The sequence below is a fragment of the Danio rerio genome, chromosome 20, assembly GCF_052040795.2.
Source record: "Danio rerio strain M-AB ecotype USA chromosome 20, GRCz13ab, whole genome shotgun sequence".
In the NCBI taxonomy this organism is placed as follows: Eukaryota; Metazoa; Chordata; class Actinopteri; order Cypriniformes; family Danionidae; genus Danio; species Danio rerio.
Window position 1 is genome coordinate 9,242,150 of NC_141040.1, and position 24,825 is coordinate 9,266,974.

A 24,825-nucleotide genomic window follows, 5' to 3' on the forward strand; every position below is an offset into this window, starting at 1 on the left:
ACACTTACAGGTCATGACTCAGAGTTCACAGCGTCTCCTTGCTCCATCTTTGAGGAGATTTTAACTGAATCCAGCACTGAACTGGGAGAGATTCTGGAAGCTGTGTTTTGTCAAATCATGCTTGCTATGTATTTTATAGTTCTATGGAACATAATTAATATTGAACTGTAAGCACTTCTGTGTTTGGGTCGTGTCATTTGGAAGCCCAACAACAGAAACAGAACAGCTCTGTGGAAACAGCAGGATGGCATTTCTCTCTCTGCAGTAACGTTACAGCGCCTCTGGCCACGGCCTTTACCTGCGCAGTGTGGGATGCGCAATAACGAACTTTTGTGATCTCACAGGGGGCGGAAGTATTTTTTGTAGTCCCCAAAATTCGTTAATTGTAGGCGTTGCTAAGCTAACTCTGTACAAATCAAGGTCTCCCTTTGCATTAAACTTTGAATATTTTACATTCAGAGATGCTGTTTATGTTCACACAGCTACATTACACATCAACTGAAGTTTAAAATATAATATCATAGTGGACCACCCCTTTAAGCTAATTGGTTTATCGATAGTCTACAGAACAAACCATCGTTATACAATAACTTGCCTAATCATCCTAACCTGCCTATTTAACCTAATGAACCTAGTTAAGCCTTTAAATGTCACTTTAAGCTGTATAGAAGTGTCTTAAAAATATTCAGTAAACTATTATTTACAGTCATCATGGCAAAGATAAAAGATATAATTTATCAGAAATGAGTTATTAAAACTATTATGTTTAGAAATGTGTTGAAAAAAATCTTCTCTCCATTAAACAGAAAATGGGGAGAAAAATAAACAAGGGGGCTAATAATTCTGACTATATATATATATATATATATATATATATATATATATATATATATATATATATATATATATATATATATATACTGTAAATAAGAATATTTTCTTCTGAAATGTTTAATAATTAACATCTTTAACAATAATTAAGATCGATTTTAAAACATCACTGGAATAAAAGAAACACACACATGAATGAATATTAAATCTTCTAATAATCATAAAATAATGAAAACAAATAGCGAATTGATTAAACAAGTCTTAATTGATATTAATAAATAAGAACAAAAGACACAAAAAACTACAAATTAGATGAATCATTGAATAAACGTGTCAGGACTCCAGGCTGATCAGCTGATTCTATCTGTTTTGCTATTAGCCACATGTTCCTTTGTTTGTACTTCTGATTGTTTCTCTCCACCCCCTCGTTCTCATTCATTTAGTTGATTTGTTTCACCAGTCTTTGTTCATTACTCCTCATGTCTCCCCTATTTATTCTTTGTTTGTGCTATTCATTGACAGATTGTAGTTTGCTTCTGACACTACAACATTAAACATAGGTGAACTCATTGATAATAGTTGACCTATTTGTGCTTGACTCCAGGACTCTCTCTCAACATTCCCAGCCTTTCTGTATGTACTGGACACTGGCCTAGTTCTGACTATTACACCTGCCAATTGCTTCTACTGGCCAGTCTATTTCAAGTCATTCTCCCCCAACTTTTTCTTTTGTGGTTTTGTTTCCATTTTTTGGACTGAGTAGTTTATTATTATAATGAGAAGACTTCTTGCTAAAGAGCATTTTGTTTCCCATTTGTTGGACTGAGTTTGTGTGTCCTTTTTCTCCCTGAGATATTTTGTTTTCTATAAAAAAATTATCTGCTTTTGTTTTGTTTTTGTTTTTGTTTTTTTTTTCTGTTTACTGGCCACGTCAACATGAACTAAACTATGTATTATGTTGAGAGAGAAAAAAAAGTTACATGAAAATAAATATTTCCCAAATAATATTTTAGATCTATTTGCGTAAACTGGATTTTTACACCATAACAGGACCTTTCAACATTTTAAAATGACAAGGCTTTCTCGTTTAAGCATATTCTCATATTCTCAATGGTGGTATGTCATACATATGATTGAAAAGCTCCATTTTAAATACTCACCTGCCCAGTATGATGGCCATGATCTTCTGCAAGGGCTTCAGCACCATCCATAGCAGCGGTAAAGCAGGTAAAGCTCTCCGCCTGCCGGAGGTGTGGAAGCCGCGCGTGCGCTGAAAGACCACCGGCGCCCGAAGAGCTGCTGGAGCGCCAGTCCTGAATGAACTTGAACATAAACCGAGCCTGGAAGACCTAAGACTGACACATGAAGCAGAGAAACTGACAGATCCTTTTAGCTTTGGTAAGGAAGAGGAGTCTATCTTTATAAAGTAAGTCCGAGCAGATATAAAAAGTGACGGACGGCAGTGAAAGAGTCTCTGTGCGCAGCATCTGATCGCTGAATGTGTCCGAAACCTGTTTAATGAGGTTAAAGTGGACAACATGTCGAGTTTGACAAGGCGAATACAAGTCTGCTGCATTCTGAATCTACAGTACGCTCAATTTTCAAGTTTTATCTTGTTTGCTAATTATAGTGGCCAGCAAAGTCACAGTTGTAAGCACATATGGCTACATTATGCAATAAAATGACACAATATATATCTAATGTCACTCTTTTGAAGCAAGTGCTGATATGTGAAGTCCACATAAGTGTTATAATCGACTGACGTTACATTTCAATTAGATCGCTAAAACTTCGAGTGTGGCTAACTCCTCTAGAGCGCAATAATTATGCTCATTAATTATTTATAAAGTTTATATCTGTCTGGTTTGAGAAGTTCTTCATTCAATGTACTGTTGTCCTCGAAACTCTCCTCAGGTGCGGCACTTAAAACACTCCGTGTGCGAACAACGACCCCTCACAAGAGTTCCGACTGTCAGTAGTCGTGCCAGGGTCTTTGACTGACTGAAAGTCTATGACTGTACTTCAAGATAGTGTTTATTTTTACACTTTTCGTCAATACTTGGATGCGTTGCTCATTTGACAATTTCGCTTAATTAGTCTTTTAATTACACTTTTGTTGTAGCATTTCGATTTTTAAAGGGCACCTACTTTACCCGTTTTTCAAGATTTAAGATAAGTCTTTTGTGTCTCCAGAATGTGTCTGTAAAGTTTCAGCTCAAAACACCAATCAGATTATTTATAAGACCTTTCAGAACATTAGAATATCCTGCTCTGAACACAATGTAGCTGTTTTTGTTGCTTGTGCCTTTAATGCTAGTTCTCCCCACCCACTGTTCCCACGCACCTGTCAGAGTGTGCCTCAAGCCTCATTCACACTACAAGCAACCGTTCATTAAAACGAAGAGCAAGTGACTTCTGACGACCTCCATCTACGCAAGCGACAGCAAGCGAAAGCTGAATTCTTCAAAACTTTATGCAAATGAAGAGCGAATTTCTTGAGCGACGTAGCCAATAGGAGCACCAGTAGAGCTAACGTGATCCTCTCTCAGCTTGCTCAGAGACCAGTTGTATTCAAGCTGTACCAGGGGTGAGCAAACTCGGTCCTGGAGGGCCAGTGTTTCTCACAATTTAGCTCCAACTCCAATCAAGCACACCTGCTTACAGATTTCTAGTGATCCTGAAGACACTGATTAGTATGTTCAGGTTTGTTTGATTAGTGTTGGAGCAAAACTTCGCAGGACACCGGTCCTCTATGACCGAGTTTGCCCACCCCTGACTGAGACGGTGACAGACATGAAGCAGATCTCACGTAACGTTTGTGAGAAATACTACAGTGAGAACTTTCCCAATGATTATTTGATGTATTTATTGTGAGTTAATGAGCCGATGTGTCACACACAATGTCGTTCCAAGTTTCATGCACACACACCTTGCTGTTTATGCACACACATGTGACAGGATACACGTTAATATCTACCACTGTATGGGTATCCTGATTTAGCGTCCACAAACCTGGATTAAAGCTGTGGTGATAAAGATGGTAAAGTTGCTGTAATCATTACAAACATGCACCGTTTTAAAAATGTTTTTAATATGTAAAACTCATTCTTGATCACATTTGATGATGATTGATGATCACAGAGAGCTTAACTGATCTTTTAATGCCAGTTGCTTCGCACATGCCCTGTTTTGTTGATATGATTGTTACTACAGAGACATGCTAATATGCCGCTGTCAATCAATACAGTGGGCGGGGAAACCGCACTCCCACATCACATTGCGGTGGACCTCAGAACGGTAATGATTTGGATCCTATTTTAATTTTAAAAAGAGACTTATTGTCTTTATATCACTCCAATATGACTGTGGACACACTATACCTACACACAGTTCTGTCCAAACAGCTTACTAAAGATGATTTTCATCAGATGCCATTTAAGTTGATCACACTTATTAGAGTGGGATTCATCTACTTATTAAAGAGAGAGGACATATTTTCATTATTAACTTCTTGAAGCATATTTATACACATATGTATTACTTTTTATTCATTTATTTGAAACTTTGACCTAAAATCTCAGGAGGGCTTCAAATAATGGGGTTTAGTTACAAAAATTGAACCCCTAATAACATGTTTGAACATTAATATGTTTTTTTAAAACCTCAATTACAGTACATAACGCTGCCAACGCTTTCTAGATGTAAAACAAGTAGGGTAAAACAAGTAAATTCAATGTGAATAATTATTTGATGTAATAACATAACCCATTAAAAAAGCACCTCATCTGACTGAGCATATTTAAAACAGTAATATAATCCAATGACAAGTATATTTGGAAGTTATCTATATTAAATAAAAAAGTTCCAATACCCACCATTAGTTACTATCCAAAAAAGCTATAAGTGTTTATCTGCGAATGCTGAAAGGTGACTAAAATGAACCATGAAAACCTTTCACCAGTCATAAAAGTCAATTCTTTACTCCAATATTCAATCCATAAAAACGTCCTTGCACAATTGTGATCGAACTGCAATACAAAATGGGTCTACAAAACTGAGTGTTGAACTTATATTTAAATTTTAAAACCTTTAAAATGCACCTTTGTGGTTAAAATCAACTTTTATGAAAACTAAATAATATTTAACCTATAAAAATTGTTTCATACAGTTTGTGCGATGCGATACATACTTCTCTGCAGGTTTCTTTTTGATACGTTCTTCTGGTCAAATTGTTAGCTTTGCTGTTATCATTTACACAGTTTCTGCACTGGTAGACTGCATAACAGTCTCGTCATGCTCTTCTTCAACGCAGCTCTGCTCAAGTTTGTCAGGTCCTGTGGTATTTGGTTCATCGTGGCCGTCAGACGTCTCCTCTGTAGCGCTGCTGCTGATGGGCTCAGAGGAGAGGAAGGACAGTAACTGAGGCTGTGTTGCAGTTTCATACAGATGAGTAGAGGAAGAGCCGGTCTCAGAGAGAAAATGTGTGTTGAACAAGCTTTCTAGCTGTACCAGGAAAGTCTCGATGTCCACTTCTGAGAGCCTCTCTAAAACCGTCCGGATTGATAAGAGCATCTGTGAACAGAGACAAAAAAAAAAAAAGCCAATTTAATTCCACAAAATTAACATTATTTGTGCAAAACGTTAGTGTGAAATCAAAAGGTACAATGTTTATTAGCTGAGCAATTACAGTTTTTTTTTCCAATTGTTTACACACAATTACTTGTACTTCAGACACAATGACTACAACATGTAACTGAAGCACCAACCCCCTGAACCAATTCTGCTGAACTACAAGCACAATTCCTGCTTTACACTCAAATTGCAGGTTTAAAACACACTTTTTTTCAAAACACTACACACAATTATCTGCATTTTGAACAATTTTCATGCAGAAAATCTCTTGTTTTAAAAAGGAACACACTATCATTCACAATTGTAAAGTCAGTTGTCCTACTTTGCATATTAACTCATCACATGAGTAAACACCTGTCACACAGAATTTCAATTTAGAATTCAGAGTGCATCTGGTTCATAACTAGTTTACTGTCCACCCATGTTTTTTAGTTGTTTATCTTCCACCCATATTCTTCATTCCTCAAACCTATTGAGGATTTTTTATTTTTTTTGCCTGGAGGTGAAAAGTGTATGACCGAAATCCACACACACGTATACCCCTTCTCTAAGCTATAGCAGTTGATGCTTTTTGTGGCTGGATTCGCCATGCAAGGTGCCATTTCCCCCACAGTTTGGCCACACCAAAACAGAAAAGAGGATGCAGTATAGATGTTTTTTTGTTTGTTTGTTTTTACTGTAGCTCATTCATTCATTTTCTTGTCGGCTTAATCGCTTAATTAATCCGGGGTCGCCACAGCGGAATGAACTGCCAACTTATCCAGCAAGTTTTTACGCAGCGGATGCCTTTCCAGCCGCAACCCATCTTTGGGAAACATCCACACACACATCCAATTCACACACTCATACACTGCGGACAATTTAACCTACCCAATTCACCTGTACCGCATGTCTTTGGACTGTGGGGGAATCCGGAGCACCCGGAGGAAATCCAAGTGAAGGCAGGGAGAACATGCAAACTCCACACAGAAACGCCAACTGAGTCGAGTTGCTTCTGAGTTTAATTGCTTCTTCGTTTGGTTTTGCCAAGGTAGAGTCATCAGCATATTCATACGGGGAAGGAGGCAGGGAAGGGTTTTAGTATGATTTCAACGCAAGTCTTCGTACATGAGGCCGCTGGTGGTTCCAAACATCTTCCATTTATGGATGATAGAGGCGACTGTGCTCAATGGAATTTTCAGAGCAGCAGAGATTTTTCTGTAACCTTCTCCAGCCTTGTGCCTCAAGACAATGCTGTCTCAGAGGTCTACAGACAATTCATTTTTTTCATGCTTGGTTTATGCTTTCAGATGCACTGTCAGCTCTGGGACCTTTTATAGACAGGTGTATGCCTTTTCAAAACATCTCCAATTAACTGAATTTGCCACCGGTGAACTCCCGTTAAGCTGCTGAAACAGTTCAGGAATGATCGGTGGAAACAGAATGTACCTTAGCTCAATTTAGAGCTTCATGGCCAAGGCTGTGAATGCTTATGTACATGTGGTTTTTCAAGTTTTTTATTTGTAATAAATTTGCATTTTTCACATTGTCATCAGGGTGTAGAATTTTGAGGAAATAAATGAATTTAACCCATTTTTAAATAAGGCAGTAAAAATGAAGCACTATCAATACTTTCCAGATGCACTGCATTTTTATTAATTTAAAGTCCGGTTGTAGCATGTGTTTTTGTCTTAAATTTAATAGCACATTTTATTAACATGGTATAATTTGGTGCAACTGGTACAATTTATGATGAGAGTATTAATATTATTAAGTAAACCTTAGAGTTAGTTTCCATTAGGTATTGTATTTTGCTTACATAAATTAAAGTATGAACAATGCTATCATAGTTCAACATTTACTAATGCATTATTACTTTTACATTTAGTCATTTAGCAGATGCTTTTATCCAAAGCGACTTACAAATGAGGACAAGGAAGCAATTTACACAACTATAAGAGCAACAATGAATAAGTGCTATAGGCAAGTTTCAGGTCTGTAAAGTCTAAGAAGGAAAGTATTAGTAATTTTTTAGTAATTTAGTAATTATCTTTTTTTTTTTTTTGGGTACAGTTAGTGTGATATCCAGAGAGGCAATTGCAGATTAGGAAGTGAAGTGGAGACTAAATAGTTGAGTTTTTAGTCGTTTTTTGAAAACAGCGAGTGACTGCCGTTCTGATGCAGTTAGGGAGTTCATTCCACCAACTGGGCAGATTGAACGTGAGCGTTCGCGAAAGTGATTTCTTCCCTCTTTGGGATGGAACCACGAGGCGACGTTCATTCACAGAACGCAATTTTCTGGAGGGCACATAGATCTGCAGCAATGAGAGCAGATAAGAAGGAGCAAAGCCAGAAGTTGCTTTGTAGGCAAACATCAGAGCTTTGAATTTGATGCGAGCAGCAACTGGCAGCCAGTGTAAACGGATGAGCAGCGGAGTGACATGTGCTCTTTTAGGTTCATTGAAGACCACTCGTGCTGCTGCGTTCTGGAGCAGCTGAAGAGGCTTGATAGAGTTAGCTGGAAGCCCCGCTAGTAGTGAGTTGCAGTAATCCAGTTTGGAGAGAACAAGAGCTTGAACAAGGAGTTGAGCTGCATGTTCAGATAAGAAGGGTCGGATCTTTCTGATGTTATAGAGTGCGAATCTGCACGATCAAGCAGTTCTAGAAATGTGGTCAGAGAAGTTTAGTTGTTCATCAATCGTTACTCCAAGGCTTTTCACCATATTGGATGCAGTAATGGTTGCCCCATCCATCTGGATTGAAAAGTTATGGTGTAGAGTCGGGTTTACAGAAACTACAAGCATTTCCGTTTTTGCGAGGTTCAGCTGAAGATGACGACAAAGTTGTGCTTGTTAACATTAGATGTTAGGTAATAATGACTAGCAATGAATGACTGTATTTGCATTAATGTCTGCAACGAGTATACCGATGCTACGTCGCCGTGGACTAGGATTCACCCCACCTGGCACCTCATCAACACCGGATCGATCACAGCTGGAGCTCATCAAGAGGAGACACATAAAAGCCAGCCCCGAACACGAGGGAGACGAGCTTCATTTCTTACATGACTCCCTGCGCTAACACGTGTCTCTCTGTCTCTCTCCCACAGCGGACTCTAGCTCTTGATCGATCCAGCACCCAAACTCTCACTCTACTTCACCTTCTCCCCAGAGCACCAGAGCACCTACCCCAAGAAAAGCACCGTATTTACCTTGTTTCACGTTATTCACTTTGTAAATAAATCAACCTCCGGGGACCTGTTTGTAACACAACGCTACTGTGTGTGTTTTCCCTCTGCCTTGCTACATGTCAAAAATATAAACACTGTTATAAATATGTTGTTCGCTGTTGGTTCATGTTAATTAGTACATTAACATTAACTAATGGAAAGTGTTACTCAATAATAATATTACTACCATCATAAATTGTACGGCTTCCTAAAATGTGACTGTGATGTGGACTGAGACACACAGAAAGGAATCATATTGACTAACTTCAAAATATAAATATTTAGTTAATATTTTATGCTAATAAAATACCTGACGATTCCCAATGCTAGAGAAAATGGCTTTTAATTTGCAGAAAAAAGTAACAAATAAATATGTAAACTATTTTTAGCATTCATTGAATTATTCACTGTAAACCATTAGTATAAGTATTCAGTTTTTGTAGGAATTCGCTCATGGTCTCATGCTATCATCTTTAGAACATCTTTGAAACTTTTACATATCACTCTTTCTTCATATTCAAGCAATTTAATTAGCCGGTTTGTCAAAAATGAATTAGAAAATTTACCTTCTCCAGGCAAGACAGTGAAGAATCTCTTCGAAAAAGCCTGTCCATTGGTACACTCCTGAAAGAATGAAAAATAATGAACATAGGTCAGTGGTAAGCAAGCTGTGGACAAATGGTGGACATTTTATATTATCATGTATAATATCATGTATTGAAAAAATCTCATCCTATAATGTGGCTGGTAAGATTTTTAAAAATGGTTTTAAAACACAACACACATTCTAACCAAGGCTACATTTGTTCTATTAATAATACTGTAAAATGATGTGAAATGAGACAAAAATGCTAAATAATGTTTTTTGTATTTCTGTATATATTATTAAATGTAATGAGCAATGATGTTGAACATGTATTATAGCAGTTAAGTTCGGTTTGCATCAGCCTGTGTTAATATGAGAAACGAGAGATGGAAATGTCAAATTTCAAATAAAAATATCTTAATTTTTTTTGCAAAACAGTTTTTATGCTTGCTTGAGGTGGTTTTGGACTGGTTGCTAGGTTACCAATACTAAAGTCAGCCACACACTTAATGAAACTGCACTTAATGTTCTTTTTTTTTTGCAAACTTGGAAACAATTTACGTGAAGTTATGATGAAAACCTGGCTAGTGTCACTTGATCCTTCAAAAAAAATTTTTGCAAATAAAAAAACAAACACTTAAAAATTTTCAGAGATGTTTACAAGCTGCACGAGGGCACAATAGGTAGCACATTCGACTCAAATCAAGTAGGTCGCTGGTTCGAGCCTCAGCTGGGTCAGTTGGTGTTTCTGTGTGGAGTTTGCATGTTCTCCCATGTTCGCGTAAGTTTTCTCCGGGTATTCTGGGTTCCCCCACAAGTCCAAAAATGTGGTATAGGTGAATTGGGTAAGCTAAATGTATGTGTGTGAATGAGTGTGTATGGATGTTTCTTTGTGATGGGTTGCAGGTGAAAAGGCATCCGCTGCGTATTACATATGCTGGATAAGTTGGCGGTTAATTTCGCTGTGGCGACCTCAGATTAATAAAAGGACTAAGCCAAAAAGAAAATGAATGAATGTTGTTTACATTACATTTTAGACAACACAATACCAATGTTGTAGCCACAGAAGATTTTCAAGATTTCAGAGTCAATATTTGGTGATTTTTCAATTACGGCAAAAATTTATTTTCTGAAAAAATAGAAAATTTTAAATACTATATATATATATATATATATATATATATATATATATATATATATATATTTTTTTTTTTTTTTTTTTTTTTTTTTTTTTTTTTAAATATAATTTAATTGGGAAAACATTTTATTAAACCTGTATTACATAGTTGTCTAAAATACTTGATTCTGATCGGTCAACAACAACATTCTATGATTTGTAATTCCCAGATAACTAACTGAAACCAATAACACAGTATCATCTGGGTACTACAAATCATCTTAACTGAAGTGTATATATTAATATACATATTTAGATGTATATACATATCATCATCATCTGTCATGCTGCTGTTCTTGTGCAATCTTCCAACTGAATGATGATATAGGTAGGATAGTTTATGCTGCGCTCAGCCATTTGAGACATTTTTAAGTAGTTCAAACAAAGGTGCTGGTAAATTATTACAGCTCAGATCAATGTTTTGTGTCTAACTATTTACTTTTGGGGCAAGGACCTGTGTAATAAGCAGGATAATGTACATCCAGCTAGTTTGTTTTTGCAGATTAAAGCCCTAATAAGCATGTTGGCCTTTATTCCGTGAGAACAACCGGCTAGATGTACATTATTCTTTACTTATAGAATAAAAGAAATGTTAACATTTTACTTAATAAATCCTGTTAATCCAGAGAAACTAAGAATTTTCAAGTGGTCTAAGAACTCTTTCCTTTTATACTTTTATATGTATAAAACAAAGTTAGAAACATACTACATGAAACTATTATTATATACACACATTGTCCCTAACAACAGAACTTAGCAGTAATAAAAAAACGCTAAGTTGCGTTTGCCTTTAATATCATGCAGCCTGTTTTTTTTTAATTATTATTATTATTTTTACTTTATAGTCATATTTACATGTATTTATTTCTTCTACATCAAACACACAACTCACCCATGACACAGCCTGTATTTGAACACCACCCATTCTGCTCTTCTCATCACTTCTGACCAATCAGGAGGCTCGGCTGAACACTGCATGTTGAACTGATAGGGAAACTCTAAAACACAAATAATCCACTTATATTCACACACATAATACAAACTTCAAATTCAACTGAAGCTTTTGCTGACCTTCTTTTATTATTTACACATCTGCTCATTTATTCTTCAGCAGTTACGACTCTTTCCACAAAGACTATTAAACATTTACAGAACACAGATAACCTGGTGAAATAAGTGTTGAAGCAGCTGTAAGTCATTGACATACTGTGAGATCCTGAGGGTCCAGGCTCCTCAAGGACCAGCAGACAGGTGGACTGAGACTGAGGGGAGGAGTTACTGGGGTTATAAGGGCTGACGATCATCCCGATAAACGGAGCACCTCCTCGAGAGAAATAACTCTGCGATTAAAACAAACAACACCACCGTCTTAGTTCAAAAACTGTTATAGGGTAATTTAAAAATATGTGTGTGGAAAAAAAAGTTCATACAGGTTAAAAATGACAAAATGAGAAGAACCACGTTACACTATGTTTTTTCGATGTTTTATTATCTTATTTCTGTATTTTGAATCTGAAACATTTTCACAATGTGAAAAAAGTAGCCAGCATTGCAGAATCTAGACATAAAACTGAATTTGTATTGTGACTGAATCCGCTTGTTAAGCGTAATGTAAAGGATTTAATACAATTTATCCTCAGATTTTAATCCAGAGACTTTTACATCACTTTCAACTGACGGTGCTTTCACACATGTGAATCGATTTAGTTGTTCCGAAACAGAGATTACAATTGTTACATTGTTGCTCTTTGCTCTTGGAGCGGTTCGCTTTCACACTGCAAAGTTTCTAATCGGACCAAAAGAGCTAAAACAAGTCACGTGTGAGTAAACTCTCCTTACATTGGTCAGAGAGTCAGGGTTTATTTTGCAGCGTCCCGCTAAGCTGTCAGGAGAGGTGGTGGTTTGGTGGTGATTGACAGGGTGCGCGCGCGACGTGTCTGAGGAGAGATTCGGTGGGGAGGGGTGAGAAGGGTGCGCGACGATGCCTATTTGAGGACCGGGATTGAGACGAGAGATTACCGGAATATCATCACTCATTTGCGGGCATCCGGAGACTCGCGAAACTTCCCGCCATACTCATAATTCTCTCTTCATATAGCCGTAAGCCTATTACATATCCATAAAACACAGTGATATAACCGCGCTCGGATCGGATAGCTTTCTCACTGCAATCGAACCGCTCCAGGGTTCATTTCAATCGAGCCGAGACCACCTCATTCTAGCGATCTCGGAGCGATTACTTTGGCGCGGAACAGATCGCGATTGCCCTGTTCACATATGCCAAACGAACCGCGCTAACTGGGCAAACGAGACACGTTCCGAAACAAAAGTGTAGGTGTGAAAGCACCCTAAGCAACAATCAATTTTAGACTTTTAGACTTTTTTAACCAATACAACACAAAGAGTTTGATTAAATGGTTCCCTGTCAGAAAGCCTGTGCTCATTCACCGGATCACCCCAGAGGTGTGTGTTGTCCCCACTTTTATTAATTCTGTACGCATACATGTGTCAGAGCACATTTATTTTGAAATATGCAGACAGCACTGTGATTGATAGCCTCCTCCAAAAAGATGAAAATAGTCCATAGTGGATCATTTTATTCAGTGCTGTGAGAAGTCTGATCTAAAATTGAATGCAACAAAAACTAAAGACATGATAATTGATTGTAGAATGAATTATACAGCAGCTGAGGTGACTAATATCAGGGGTCTAAAAGTAGAATGTGTTGAGAACTACAAATATGTGGGTACCATTATTGTTTTTTAAACTTTAAGGTAAACTGCGAAGCTGTGTAGAAGAAGGGGCATCAGCTGTTTTTTTTCTCTCAGGAAACTATCACCTTTTCACATTGGCCCCAATATGCTTACTCTTTTCTATCGTGCTTTTATTGAATCTGTTTTATCCTTCGTTCTGGTGGCACGGTTTTAATGTCTGTCCCTTAAAAACAGGAATAGACTGAGCCAGGTTATTAGGTGGTCTAGCAGATTGATTGGTGAAAAACAGCTTTTACGGATTGCCCAGAACATTAGTAGCTGTAGCTCTCATCCTCTGTCTGGAGAGTTTAACCTAATCCCTTCGTGTCAAAGGTTTCAGATGCTTTTCAGTAGGACAAAATGTTACAGTAATAGCTTTGTACTATCATCGCTCTGAATAAATTATATTTTATAATGTACTTTTGTATCTGTATATGTGGGTACATTTATGTATGATTTAATTGTTTGTATCAAATGTCAAACTTGGGGCGACGCAGAGGCGCAGTAGGTAGTGCTGTCGCCTCACAGCAAGAAGGTTGCTGGTTCGAGCCTCAGCTGGGTCAGTTGCCGTTTTTGTGAGGAGTTTGCATGTTCTCCCTGCGTACGTGTGGGTTTTCTCCGGGTGCTCTGGTTTCCCCCACAGTCCAAAGACATGCAGTACAGTTGAATTGGGTAAGGTAAATTGTCCATAGTGTATGAGTGTGAATGAGTGTGTGTGGATATTTCCCAGAGTTGGGTCGCGGCTGGAAGGGCATCTGCTGCAAAAAACTAGCGAACTAGCGACCTTCTTGCTGTGAGGTGACAGTGCTAACCACTGTGCTAACACAAAGAATGTTTTATAAAATATATTAAAACAAGTAATAATAAGGTTACATTTATTTGATAAAACGTCTTTACAAGTTTCTCTTAAAGAGCTTCATAAAAATGCCTAAATGAAAATGTGCATCCATTTCGACAGGTGGTGCTTAGAGAAAGGCAGAAATGCTGGAAGGTAATTACCTCAGGTATTTCAAATATTAAACTTTAATGATTAATAAAATGCTAAAATTAACTGTCAATAGTTTGGTTGATCATTAAATTGGTATCAGTTTCATTAGTACACAATCTAAAGTGGTCGTAACCCCCAGCCCCAGGTTGAGAAACAACTGCTCAAAATGATAATACATGTACATTATCAGTAATTCATAAAATAAAACACAAATAAAAACTGTACTCTAAACTCATATCTTTTAGATAAATCTGACAAATCGAGAGAACCAGTAAATTTTTAGAAGTACTTTCCTAGTTTTTCCAGAGCTGTAAATGTTTATAATCCTCTAAAACTTTCTAATGCACTTCTAATTTTGTATAATAATAATAATAATAATAATAATAATAATAACAATAATAACAAAACAAGTATTACCTGGTATTTGGCCTGAGTGTCAATGTCTCTGAGAGAAGGGTTTGGGTCAAATGCCGGATGAGAATGATACCAACCAACCACACTGAGACCTTTAACCCCGAGCAGCTCTGAAGCCTGAGTCTGAGAGACAGGGTCCATCTCACACTGCAGACCTGTGCTCAGACTATTACACGGCTCTGCTGAACAGATCTACACAGAAAAATATCATTTAAAATGAATGGATAAATCAACAGACTTCTCTGATTCACAAAATGTATAAATGAACTGACCTTTAAGGTCTTGTCTTCCTCTTCATAAGTTCCCCCTAAAAGCCCAATGACCTCTCCCATAGACACATGAGCATGCTGAAAGAGGATGTGATGATTAGTTGATTAGCAAAAAATAAAAATAATAATGAAAAACACAGATAGCATCACCATGTCATACTTACTATGTCCATCACAATAAGAGCCTCGGCACAAACGATCACACTGTACGGCTCCTGAGATGATACAGACAAAAGAAGAGTGAATGCAATGCAACAAAAAAGGGGGGGCTAATAATTCTGAATTCAACCGTATATGATAATTGCATCCTATTGTATTTAAGCTAATACACTGTAGAAACTAAATCTAAAATAAAAATTAATAAAAACAGTACACATATTTAAAAATGATAATTAACTTAAAAGATAAATAAAAATAATAAAAATACAATTTCTAAAAGTTATATTACTAATAACGTATTGTAAGACGTACAATTTCAATGCAAAATATAAAAAATAAAAAACAGATTAAAAATATCAATAAACATAATAGGTTTTTACAAGAATTACATTTTAAATTAAATTAAATTAAATTAAATTAAAAATTAAGGGCCGGTGTCCTGCATATTTTAGTTCCAACCCCAATTAAACACACCTGAACCAGTTAATCAAGCTCTTTCTAGGTATACTAGAAACTTCCAGGGAGGCGTGTTGAAGGAAGTTGGAGCTAAAGTATTTTCAAGTACTTTCAAGAAGTGTGGGGACCCTGATGATAAACTATTTATCAATTCTTTGTACATTAATTATGTTGATTTAATTAAGTTAAAAGTCAACACTGGTTTCTATGTTAAAAACAGAGCCATGATCAAAATAAATGTGATAATTACCTGTCTTTCCTCTCCAAACGTCTTGCATGGAATGAGCTGGAATGGATCAAAAGAGCTGCGGAGGACAAAATCAAGAAATCAGTACAGATTCTTGTTAATCCAGCCACTAGTCTTGTTTTGTCTTGTATGCTCGAGACATCTTGTATGTCGTGCCCAGCTCAAGTTTTCTCGGGCTGGGCACTCATCCTGTCTTGGTCTGTGTCTGTGAGATGCGCATTTGTGTCTTTGTAGTGAGCGAGCGCATGCCCCAGAGGAGGCTCAGTTCGCGCTTGCTTACTTGCCCTCGTGTGTGTTCTGTCTGCAGCGTGGTGTTTCATTCTCAGCATCTCAGTCTAGTTAGTTTCGGTTTCTGTTGCCGCTGAGATAAAACATGCATGGTGCATGTGTAAAGTTTTTATTTATTGTGTACTCGTGTCTTGTTTTCTGTTGGTGCTGTTAAAGCACGTGGCCTGGTATTTAGATTGTGGCCGTGTGCTTTAGTGTCATGTTTGATGTGAACGCGTGGTTAATGAGTTCTTTCATTGGTGCATTGTTTTATTCTCATTTAACGTGAGCACATGGCTTGTGTTGTTTCTTTGTGTCTATTGTCTAGTCCCACCCTCCTTGTTAACCAATTATTAGTTGATTATGTTCACCGGTTTGTTTGTTAATTATTTCTGCTTATAGTCTCCTCTTGTCTGCTGTTCTGTGCCAGTTCGTTTTTTTTTCGTCTTGTCCTGTCCTGTTCTGTCCTGTCCTGTCCTGTCTTGTGTTGTCTTGTCTTGTCTTGTGTTGTCTTGTCTTCCAGCCCTAATCCCTGCCAGACTACCCAGCCAAGTTTGTTTGTTTATTTCTTTTGTTTTATTTCCCCCCTCGGCATAGTTTTTCTTTTTGTTTTAATTTTTTTTATTAATTAACCCCTTTGATTTCCTGCACTTCGTTCGCCCACCCCCACCAAACATGTCACAGATTTGATTAGGCCCATAAACAAGTTAATTAAACAACCAACTACATTTTAATGATGTTCAGTTGTGGGCAGTAATGGCTTCTGTTATGCAAGCGTGTGTGTGTACCCTCTCTGTTTGGGGAGTTTTGATGGTCTTGGTCCTTTCTTCTTCATTTCTTCTCTTCTGATGGCCAGCTCTTCTGCGCTTAGATGCTGGATGACAAAAATAAATAAATAAATAAATAAACATGTATATTATATAGTTAAATTAATATTGTATAATTATAACAGAGTACAATAATATAGTTATAATATAATATAAATATAAAAAAGTAGTTATAATAACGAAACAGTTTCTAAAATGTATTTAATGCCAATTAAATGTTAATTTTTGCATTTTTCCTCATATATATGCATAAAACAATACTGTAATACTACCACTGTAAACAATAATCATATTTATTATACATAATTTTTTTTCCATTCATTTTTACAAATTTATTCAAATCTTCTCACGCCACAAACAATCAGACCTTTAGATATTCTCTATAGATTATACTTTGATTCTGAAAATAGTTGAAACATTTTGAGTTGCGTTACCTCATATGTCTGACCCTCCAGATCTTTAGCGTCACACCAATTCCCCCACACATCCCGAATACGACGTTTCCGCGTCCTCTGCAAAAAAATTGAACAATCATTTAACAAGATGAAGAAATACCAAAGTAGTTGCGCTAAAAGTTGATTAAGTATTGATAATGATTATGTTTACAGGGACATCAGTAATCGAATTATTTGCCTTAATCTGAATAAGACAATAATATGATTAAGGAGTTTACATAAGTTGCTTTTTGAATGGTCCTTTTATGATCCTGTTTAACATGTTCTAGCACATAATACGATTAACGACAATAGGCTATGCACATTTCCTCTGGAGTGTCATTTGTAATTTGTTGGCTTTAACTGCAGTTTGGCACTTTCACTTTCATTCATGAACATTTCATGCATGCCCCCGTGACAAATGAGATATTGGATACAAGTATAAACTGCTAGAAGAGTGTTATTTTAATGGAATTTTATACTGCACGCTGTATGGGGAAAAAAAACTCAGCATTTTGCAATGAAGGTGTCTGTGGTCATTCTCGGACTCGGTAGGTGTAGAGAATAGTGTCAAACGGCCATGTGTATGCAATATTCTGTTGGAAAAAAAGGTGAAAATCCTACATGACGGTAATAGTTTAATTGTGGTGTACTGCACTTCAATATTGCGACTAAAATCGGCATACTCCACATGTCTTAATCCAATTTCTGTTTAGTTCAATTGTGACCTTAATTGGATTAAATGAATCAGGAAAAAAAATTGCTGTTTACATGGTAGACTCTTAATCAGAGTATTGTCTAAAGTGAAGTTTATTTATAAACTAATTCAGAGAGGATTATGAGCTTATGATTGCTTGCAGCCGGCGCCAATTTATAATTCACCAATCAGACAATTTCTAAGTCACCATAAATACCCAAAGTTCAATAAAACAGCCATCTTCGTTTTTGAAGAATACCCCCTTCCACCCCTACTCCTCCTCCTTTCCTAAATGAGTGGCACGGTGGCCCAGTGGTTAGCACTGTTGCCTTGCAGCACAGGTGTCAAACTCAGTTCCAAAAGGGCCACAGCTCTGCACAGTTTAGTTCCAACCCTAATTAAACACACCTGATGAAACTAATTGAGTCCTTCAGGCTTGTTTGAAACCTACAGGTAAGTTTGTTGGAGCAGGGTTGGAACTAAACTGTGCAGGGCTTCGGCCCTCCAGGAATTGAGTTTGACACCCCTGCCTTACAGCAAGAATCTCATTGGTTCTAGTCTTTACCAAGCCAGCCAATGGTTCTGGGCAGAGTTTACATGTTCTCCCCGTGCTCATGTGGGTTTACCCCAGGTCCCCTCGGTTTCCTCCAAAAACATGCAATTTAGGTTAATTGACTAATCCAAATCGGCACCATAGACATGCTCCTAGTAAGTAGTTATCTCTTAAGAGCAATCTCTATCTGTTCATTAGCTACTACAGCAAGGGAGTTCTCGAGATCAACCTTGCCTTGCAAACGAGAAGGAGCCCCGGGCTCGAGGATCTTATCAGGTCAGGGCTCTCTACTGGGACAGCATGCCAAACAAGCTTTATAATCAATCATCAGCTGAGTGTGAACTCTTGAATCATATTAAAATTGGATGATTGGTGTCCATGCAAACATACGCAACTCTGCCTCACCATTGACTGCAGTCTCTGTGCAAGATGATAGGCCTCCAGACTGTCTTTGCTTTCCTTCAGGCGAGAGCGATCGACCAGCCGCGGACGGTTGTAGATCGCCTGATCTACAGAGGAAGGAGAACATTTAAGGATGAAAAATGCAAAGTAATTAGAGAAAAAGGAGTGAAGCGACTGAGAAATAAGCTTTACCACAGTTGAAGTTGATTGCTCCAATGAGCTCCAGGTAGGTGTGTATGCGACCGATGCAGTTCACATCACCACAGTTCTTCAAGCCTGGACGCACTGATGTCTTGTTCAGGTACTTGGGTTTGCTTCTTCTCCTGAAAAAAAGAAACACTTTTTTAACCTATTGTACTGATCAAAAGTCTGAGGTCAATAATGGCCCGTTTCCATTCACTGGAAAGGTTCGGTGCAGTATGGGTTGGTATGCTAAGAGTTACTTTTAAAAACTGTTTGAACTGGAAGTCGCTGAGAAGTTATTTGAGCACGTACTCTGGGTTGGGCGATGTCGACCAATTTGGCATCGTACGATGTCTAATGTGAATCATCGCGATGGACAATGGCATCGTCGTCATAGGTAAAGGTTAAATTATTATTTATTACAACCTGTCAATCACTTTTTCCACGGGAGGTTGGTCGGTAAAAAAGGTGCACAACCAACAGTATCTGAGGTTTTCACTAAAATTACTACGTACAAGTGTGAAAGTAAAAGACTAAAGCAGTGTACTGATGCTGTGACACATTAGCTGATAGATTCAGAAGACTGAAGAGTCGTTGGATAAAGACAAGATTAATTAAATATCACGTTTAACAACTATAGTGAGATGCAAACTAGCGGTACTTACTTGATAAACTGTCTCACGTGCACTGCTCTCTGGAGCTCAGAGGAGCGCATGACAGTGTGTGTGGCTGTGTGTGTGTGGTCACGTGATGTGCGTTTTCATCGGACAGAGGGCTGTTCAGAAATGTTAGGTAAAACAGGGTAAGGATGTGGATCCTTTTTGTTCTTAAATGCCATTATAACACTAAGGGCCCTATCATACACCCAGCGCAGTGTGGTGCAAGGCGTGGCGCAGTAGTCTTTTGGTAGTTTCAGCTTGGCGCAAGAGTCATTTTGAGGCGTTGCGCTACGTTGTTTAAATAGCAAATGCATTAGCGCTCATTTGTGCGCCCATAGGCGTTCTGGTCTAAAAAGGAAGACGTTCTGAGGCGGACCGCTGGCGCGTTGCTACTTTGAGAAACTATAATAGATTTTTCATTAGACCAAAACTAACCCGGTCTAAACTCCGGCGCACAGTTGCGCCTCTTTTACACACTGCTTAATACGCACAAGAGAGCAATAGGCAAATATCTTTACATATGAAAAAAAAAATGAAATATTAAGGATATATATAGGATATAATAAGAATAGATATAGAATATAAATATAAAGGATTAAAATATTACAAAACATATTATTTTCTAGCCAACATAAATATGAAAAACCACTGCTTTTATGTCTTCTTCATCCCGGGACGCTTTTTTTAGTTCATTCATAACAATTTGCTTTTGTATAATGTTATTATTATTAGCAGTATTATTTATTGTATCCATATTTATATTTGTTTTATTAAAAACAAGCTTAGATTTGCCCACCTGTCAGGTTTTAGACCATATGGGGCACAGCATGTGTTTTAGGATATAACTCAGGTTTTTGAGCACATTTTGCTATTATTATTCATTTATTCGTTTGCTGGAAATTAGAACTGAATTTAGAAATAGTTTTGAAACGAATATTTGCGCTTAACAAACAAAATTATTATTTATAGACTAATTGATGTCTGTGCGTAAAGGTTTCCCTATCCAAGAGCAAAAGTGAAAGTGATCCATTATCTCTCATTCTTACGCAGTAGATGCTCTGTTTAACAGTTTTCTGTTAAAAAACTGTTAACTATTGACTGTTTGCTTGTGAAATGCTCATTTTTTCCACTTAGACTTACTTTGCGTCCCGTAAATAGCGAATGCGCTTTTGGCGCGACGCAGCTGACTCTTAAAGGAAATGGGAGATGAGATTCTAATTGGTTTATTCTCAAAACACACCTATAACTCATTAAGAAAATAAACTCAACCCTTTTAGACTATGCGCCTTGGCGCAAGGCAGATTTCCCGTCCTTAAATTAGCAAAAGCGCGTCCTGACACGCCCTGAAAGCGTTGGCGCCCTGCGTTTTGCGCTCTGCGCATGGACCGTCAAAATAGAGCCCAAAGATGTATTAATGTAAACGGGGCCTGAGTTTTTCGCGAGCAGGTTTGCGACGGGGCGGGCGGGGCAGGGCAGGGCGGAGGATCGGCAATGCCGGCACAGCATCGTGTTGTCTATTGGCCATAGGCAATGGACGATGGCATTATCTATCAACCCAACCCTAACACATACTTCCAACTGAAACTGAATATTGAGTAGGAAGGAGGGCTTTCTTTTTGCGCATCATTCCCTAATACCAAACTAATGGTTAGAGCGGTGTGGTTAAAAATATTGTGGCTGAAGCATCAAACTGACGTCATTAGAGAAGGACCACAAAATTCCAAAATCCAAACTAAATAGTTTTATGGGTTTTATTTTAGTGCATTAACTTGCACAGACTAATTAAATAACAACGTGCACTAGCAAGATTATTGTAAATTTTGATTTCACACAGACTTTAAATACATTTATTAAATAAAGATGCCTTCAATTGCTAAAAGGAGTTATTAAATACCTTAAATTGTTCCAAAACAATATATTAAATACATTTATGATGGTTTCCACAAAAACCATAGGCAGCACAACTTCTACATTGATATTAAAAAGGAAATCTTTCATGAGCAGAAAATAGTCTAATAGTAATATTAGATTTCTGAATGATCATTTAAACAAGACTGGGGAAGTGATAGCTGAAAATTTCAATTTGCCATCACAGCAATAAACAACAGTCTAAAATATATATAGAATTATATTAATATTGTATTCACACATTATTAAAAGCTTAAGCATATTTTTTAATTACATGCACCCTTGGTGACTATGAACTTTTCAAATAAATAAATTAACCCAGTCTTTTAATCTTTCAGAATTTTTACTGATTCCCTCTCTTTAAAAATAACTCAAATAATTCAGTAAACTAAAACCTTTTAGGTTTTATTAGAAATAAACTTTGTATGAAATCAAAATAATAATAAAAAAGAAATATTTAGTATGTAGTACAATAGCAAAATCTAAAACAAATTTCAAACAAAAGTAGCTCCTTAATGATACTTGTTCAACCCAAGCAGAAGAACGTGAAACATTTAAAGCTGAAATCTCACCACTGGTCCAGGATGTAGTTTCGGATTTTTAGATATCTCTCCGGTGTTTTGGATGGACGTCCCTCAAAGAATTCTGAGATGGCTTGCTTTTCCTCTTCAGTAATTGTGTTCAAGTCCAATTCAACCTCTTGTTCGGGAGCTCTGAGCTCCTCCTCTTCATCCTCCTCTTGGTCTTCAACTTCTTCCTCCAGACATTCACCTGATTCACACTTATCTGGAGTAAAAGATCACATTAACCAGTTGTGCTCATGCTGATGGATTGCTATAGTAAAAAAAAAAAAACTCTTTTCATCTGTCAATGGTGTTTTAAAAAACCTCGTGACCACTTGTGTTGGGTTTTCATTCAGATTCTTCCCTCAAATTTTGTCATGATCTTACATCATGTTCACAATGGCACTCAGTTTAAGCCACAAGTGTTAAACATTTTGGACCAAGCTCATTGGAAATGCGTGTCTCAGCCTACACATTTGGAAAAAAAATCCACTAAAAGCCACTGTCTGCATTTTTACAAATCTGAAATACGTTATTTAGCTTGGCAGTCGCACAGAATTTTAAGTTTTGTCATAGACCATGGGAGAGAAGCTGATTACATTGTCTGAAATAAAGGAGTGGAAAAGCAAGAGCCTTTATTTTCCGTGCGTTCACCATGTGTTATCTAAGCTAAGTGATCGGGGAAGTGACTAAGGGCCTTAGTCAGGGAGGTGATCAACCCAATGGTCGCTCTGTCTGAGCTCCACCCTTCTTCTGTGGAGAGAGGAGAACCTTACAGAAGGACAACCATCTGTGCAGCAATCCACCAATCAGGCCTGTTTGGTAGAGTGTCCAGACGGAAGCCGCTCCCTGCCTGGACTTTGCCAAAAGGCAACTGAAGTACTCTCATACCATAAAAAACAAAATCCTCTGGTCTGATAAGACTAAAATTGAACTCTTTGGAGTGAATGCCAGGTATTCTGTTTGGAGAAAACCAGGCACCGATTATCACCAAATTATTACCATCCCTACAGTGAAGCATGGTGGTGGCAGCATCATGCTGTGAGGATGTTTTTCAGCAGCAGGAACTGGAAGACTAGTCAGGACAGAGGGAAAGATGAATGCAGCAATGTACAGACACATCCTGAATGAAAACCTGCTTCAGAGTGCTCTTGACCTCAGACTGGGGGCGACGGTTCATCTTTCAGCAAGACAATGACCCAAAGCACACCGCCAAAATATCAATAGAGAGGCTTCACAACAACTCGGTGAATGTCCTTGAGTGGCCCAGCCAGAGCCAAGACCTAAATCCTATTAAACATCTCTGGAGAGATCTCAAAATGGGTGTACAACGCCGCTTACCATCTGACCTGATAGAGCTTGAGAGGTCTTAGAAAGAGGAACGGGCCAAAATTCCCAAAGACAGGTGTGCCAAACTTATGACATTATATTCAAAAAGACTTGAGGCTGTAATTGCTGCCAAAGGTGCATCAACAATGTATTGAGCAACGGCTGTAAATACTCATGTACATGGGATTTTTCAGATTTTTTATTTTAAATAAATTTGCAACAATTTCAAAAACCTTTTTTCACATTGTCATTATGGGGTATTGTGTGTAGAATTTTAAGGTAATAAATTTATTTAATCCATTTTGCAATAAGGCTGTAACATAACAAAATGTGGAAAAAGTGAAGCGCTATCAATACTTTCCGGATGCACAGTATATATGTTTTTAAATTAAGATTTAGTAATGTTATTTATTTTTTTATATTATTTGTTGTGTTATTTTCTCTTTTGTTCCTGTTTGTTTAACAGTCCTACAAATCTAATAAAATCTAATAAATAAAGAATAAATTAATACAAGGTGATGTGTCAATGTACCTGCTAATTCTGTTTCCTCCTCTCCAGTCAGGCTGTGTTTGCTTGGGCTGTCTAAATTAATAAAAGGATTCCCACTTTCCTCAACTGCTTCTGAATCAATTTCGGAATGATGGATTTCTGTGTCTTCACTGATATCTGGATCAACCTGTCCGTCAGCAGCAGTGCTTTCAGATGGAAGGTGTAACAGTGCATCTGATAAACTTGGACTGAGTTCTCCGTGGTGGTTGCAGTCTGGAGAAACTGAGCATTCTGGCTGCTTTTTAGACTGTAACTCGCTGTCGCTGAAGTCATCTGTAATATCGACATCCTCATCGTCAGAGAGTCTCTCGATGCGCACAGCATTAGTCAAGGCCGAGACGTGAGGTTGAATCGAGGAGACCGAAGTCACATTAGCGGAGGTCACTTCAGCAGCTGGTTCTGCTTTGGGCTGAAGGTCAAACACAAATTATATAGAGTCGAGGTTTTATATACAGTACAAAATACAGAAATTATTCATATCCCTGGCAAATTCTGATCTAAAGTTTTTGATGTAAATAAAAGCTGAGAAATATATATATATATATATATATATATATATATATATATATATATATATATATATATATATATATATATATATATATATATTTTTTTTTTTTTTTTTTTTTTTTTTTTTTTTTTTACACCATGATGCCTTTTGTACATCATCTAATTATCTTTTGGAAAAAGCATGTGCTATTTCTAGTAAAAAAAAAAATCCTGGTTAAATAAA

The 24,825-nt window shown here is 37.4% G+C and overlaps 2 protein-coding genes across 4 annotated transcripts in view; both read right to left on the reverse strand.

The window, feature by feature from the left end:
- The window catches only part of oma1 (OMA1 zinc metallopeptidase), a 38,912-nt gene extending 36,149 nt beyond the window's left edge, over window positions 1-2,763 (reverse strand). The window contains 1 exon segment of the mRNA NM_001423841.2: window positions 1,992-2,763. Coding sequence (NP_001410770.2) covers window positions 1,992-2,407 — 416 coding nt within the window. The 5' untranslated portion in view covers window positions 2,408-2,763.
- A 1,138-nt stretch (window positions 2,764-3,901) lies between these two features.
- mysm1 (Myb-like, SWIRM and MPN domains 1) overlaps window positions 3,902-24,825 on the reverse strand; it is a 29,633-nt gene continuing 8,709 nt past the window's right edge. For 2 of the 3 annotated variants that reach the window (XM_087297268.1, XM_087297269.1), the window contains exons 7-20: window positions 24,075-24,501; window positions 22,223-22,436; window positions 19,093-19,223; window positions 18,904-19,007; window positions 17,249-17,326; window positions 16,776-16,861; window positions 15,724-15,778; window positions 15,023-15,073; window positions 14,862-14,936; window positions 14,593-14,781; window positions 11,642-11,774; window positions 11,327-11,432; window positions 9,238-9,295; window positions 4,353-5,403 (exon numbers count right to left, since the gene is read on the reverse strand). In XM_087297268.1, coding sequence (XP_087153394.1) covers window positions 5,083-5,403; window positions 9,238-9,295; window positions 11,327-11,432; window positions 11,642-11,774; window positions 14,593-14,781; window positions 14,862-14,936; window positions 15,023-15,073; window positions 15,724-15,778; window positions 16,776-16,861; window positions 17,249-17,326; window positions 18,904-19,007; window positions 19,093-19,223; window positions 22,223-22,436; window positions 24,075-24,501 — 2,028 coding nt within the window. In that variant the 3' untranslated portion in view covers window positions 4,353-5,082. 3 annotated transcript variants of the gene reach the window in all.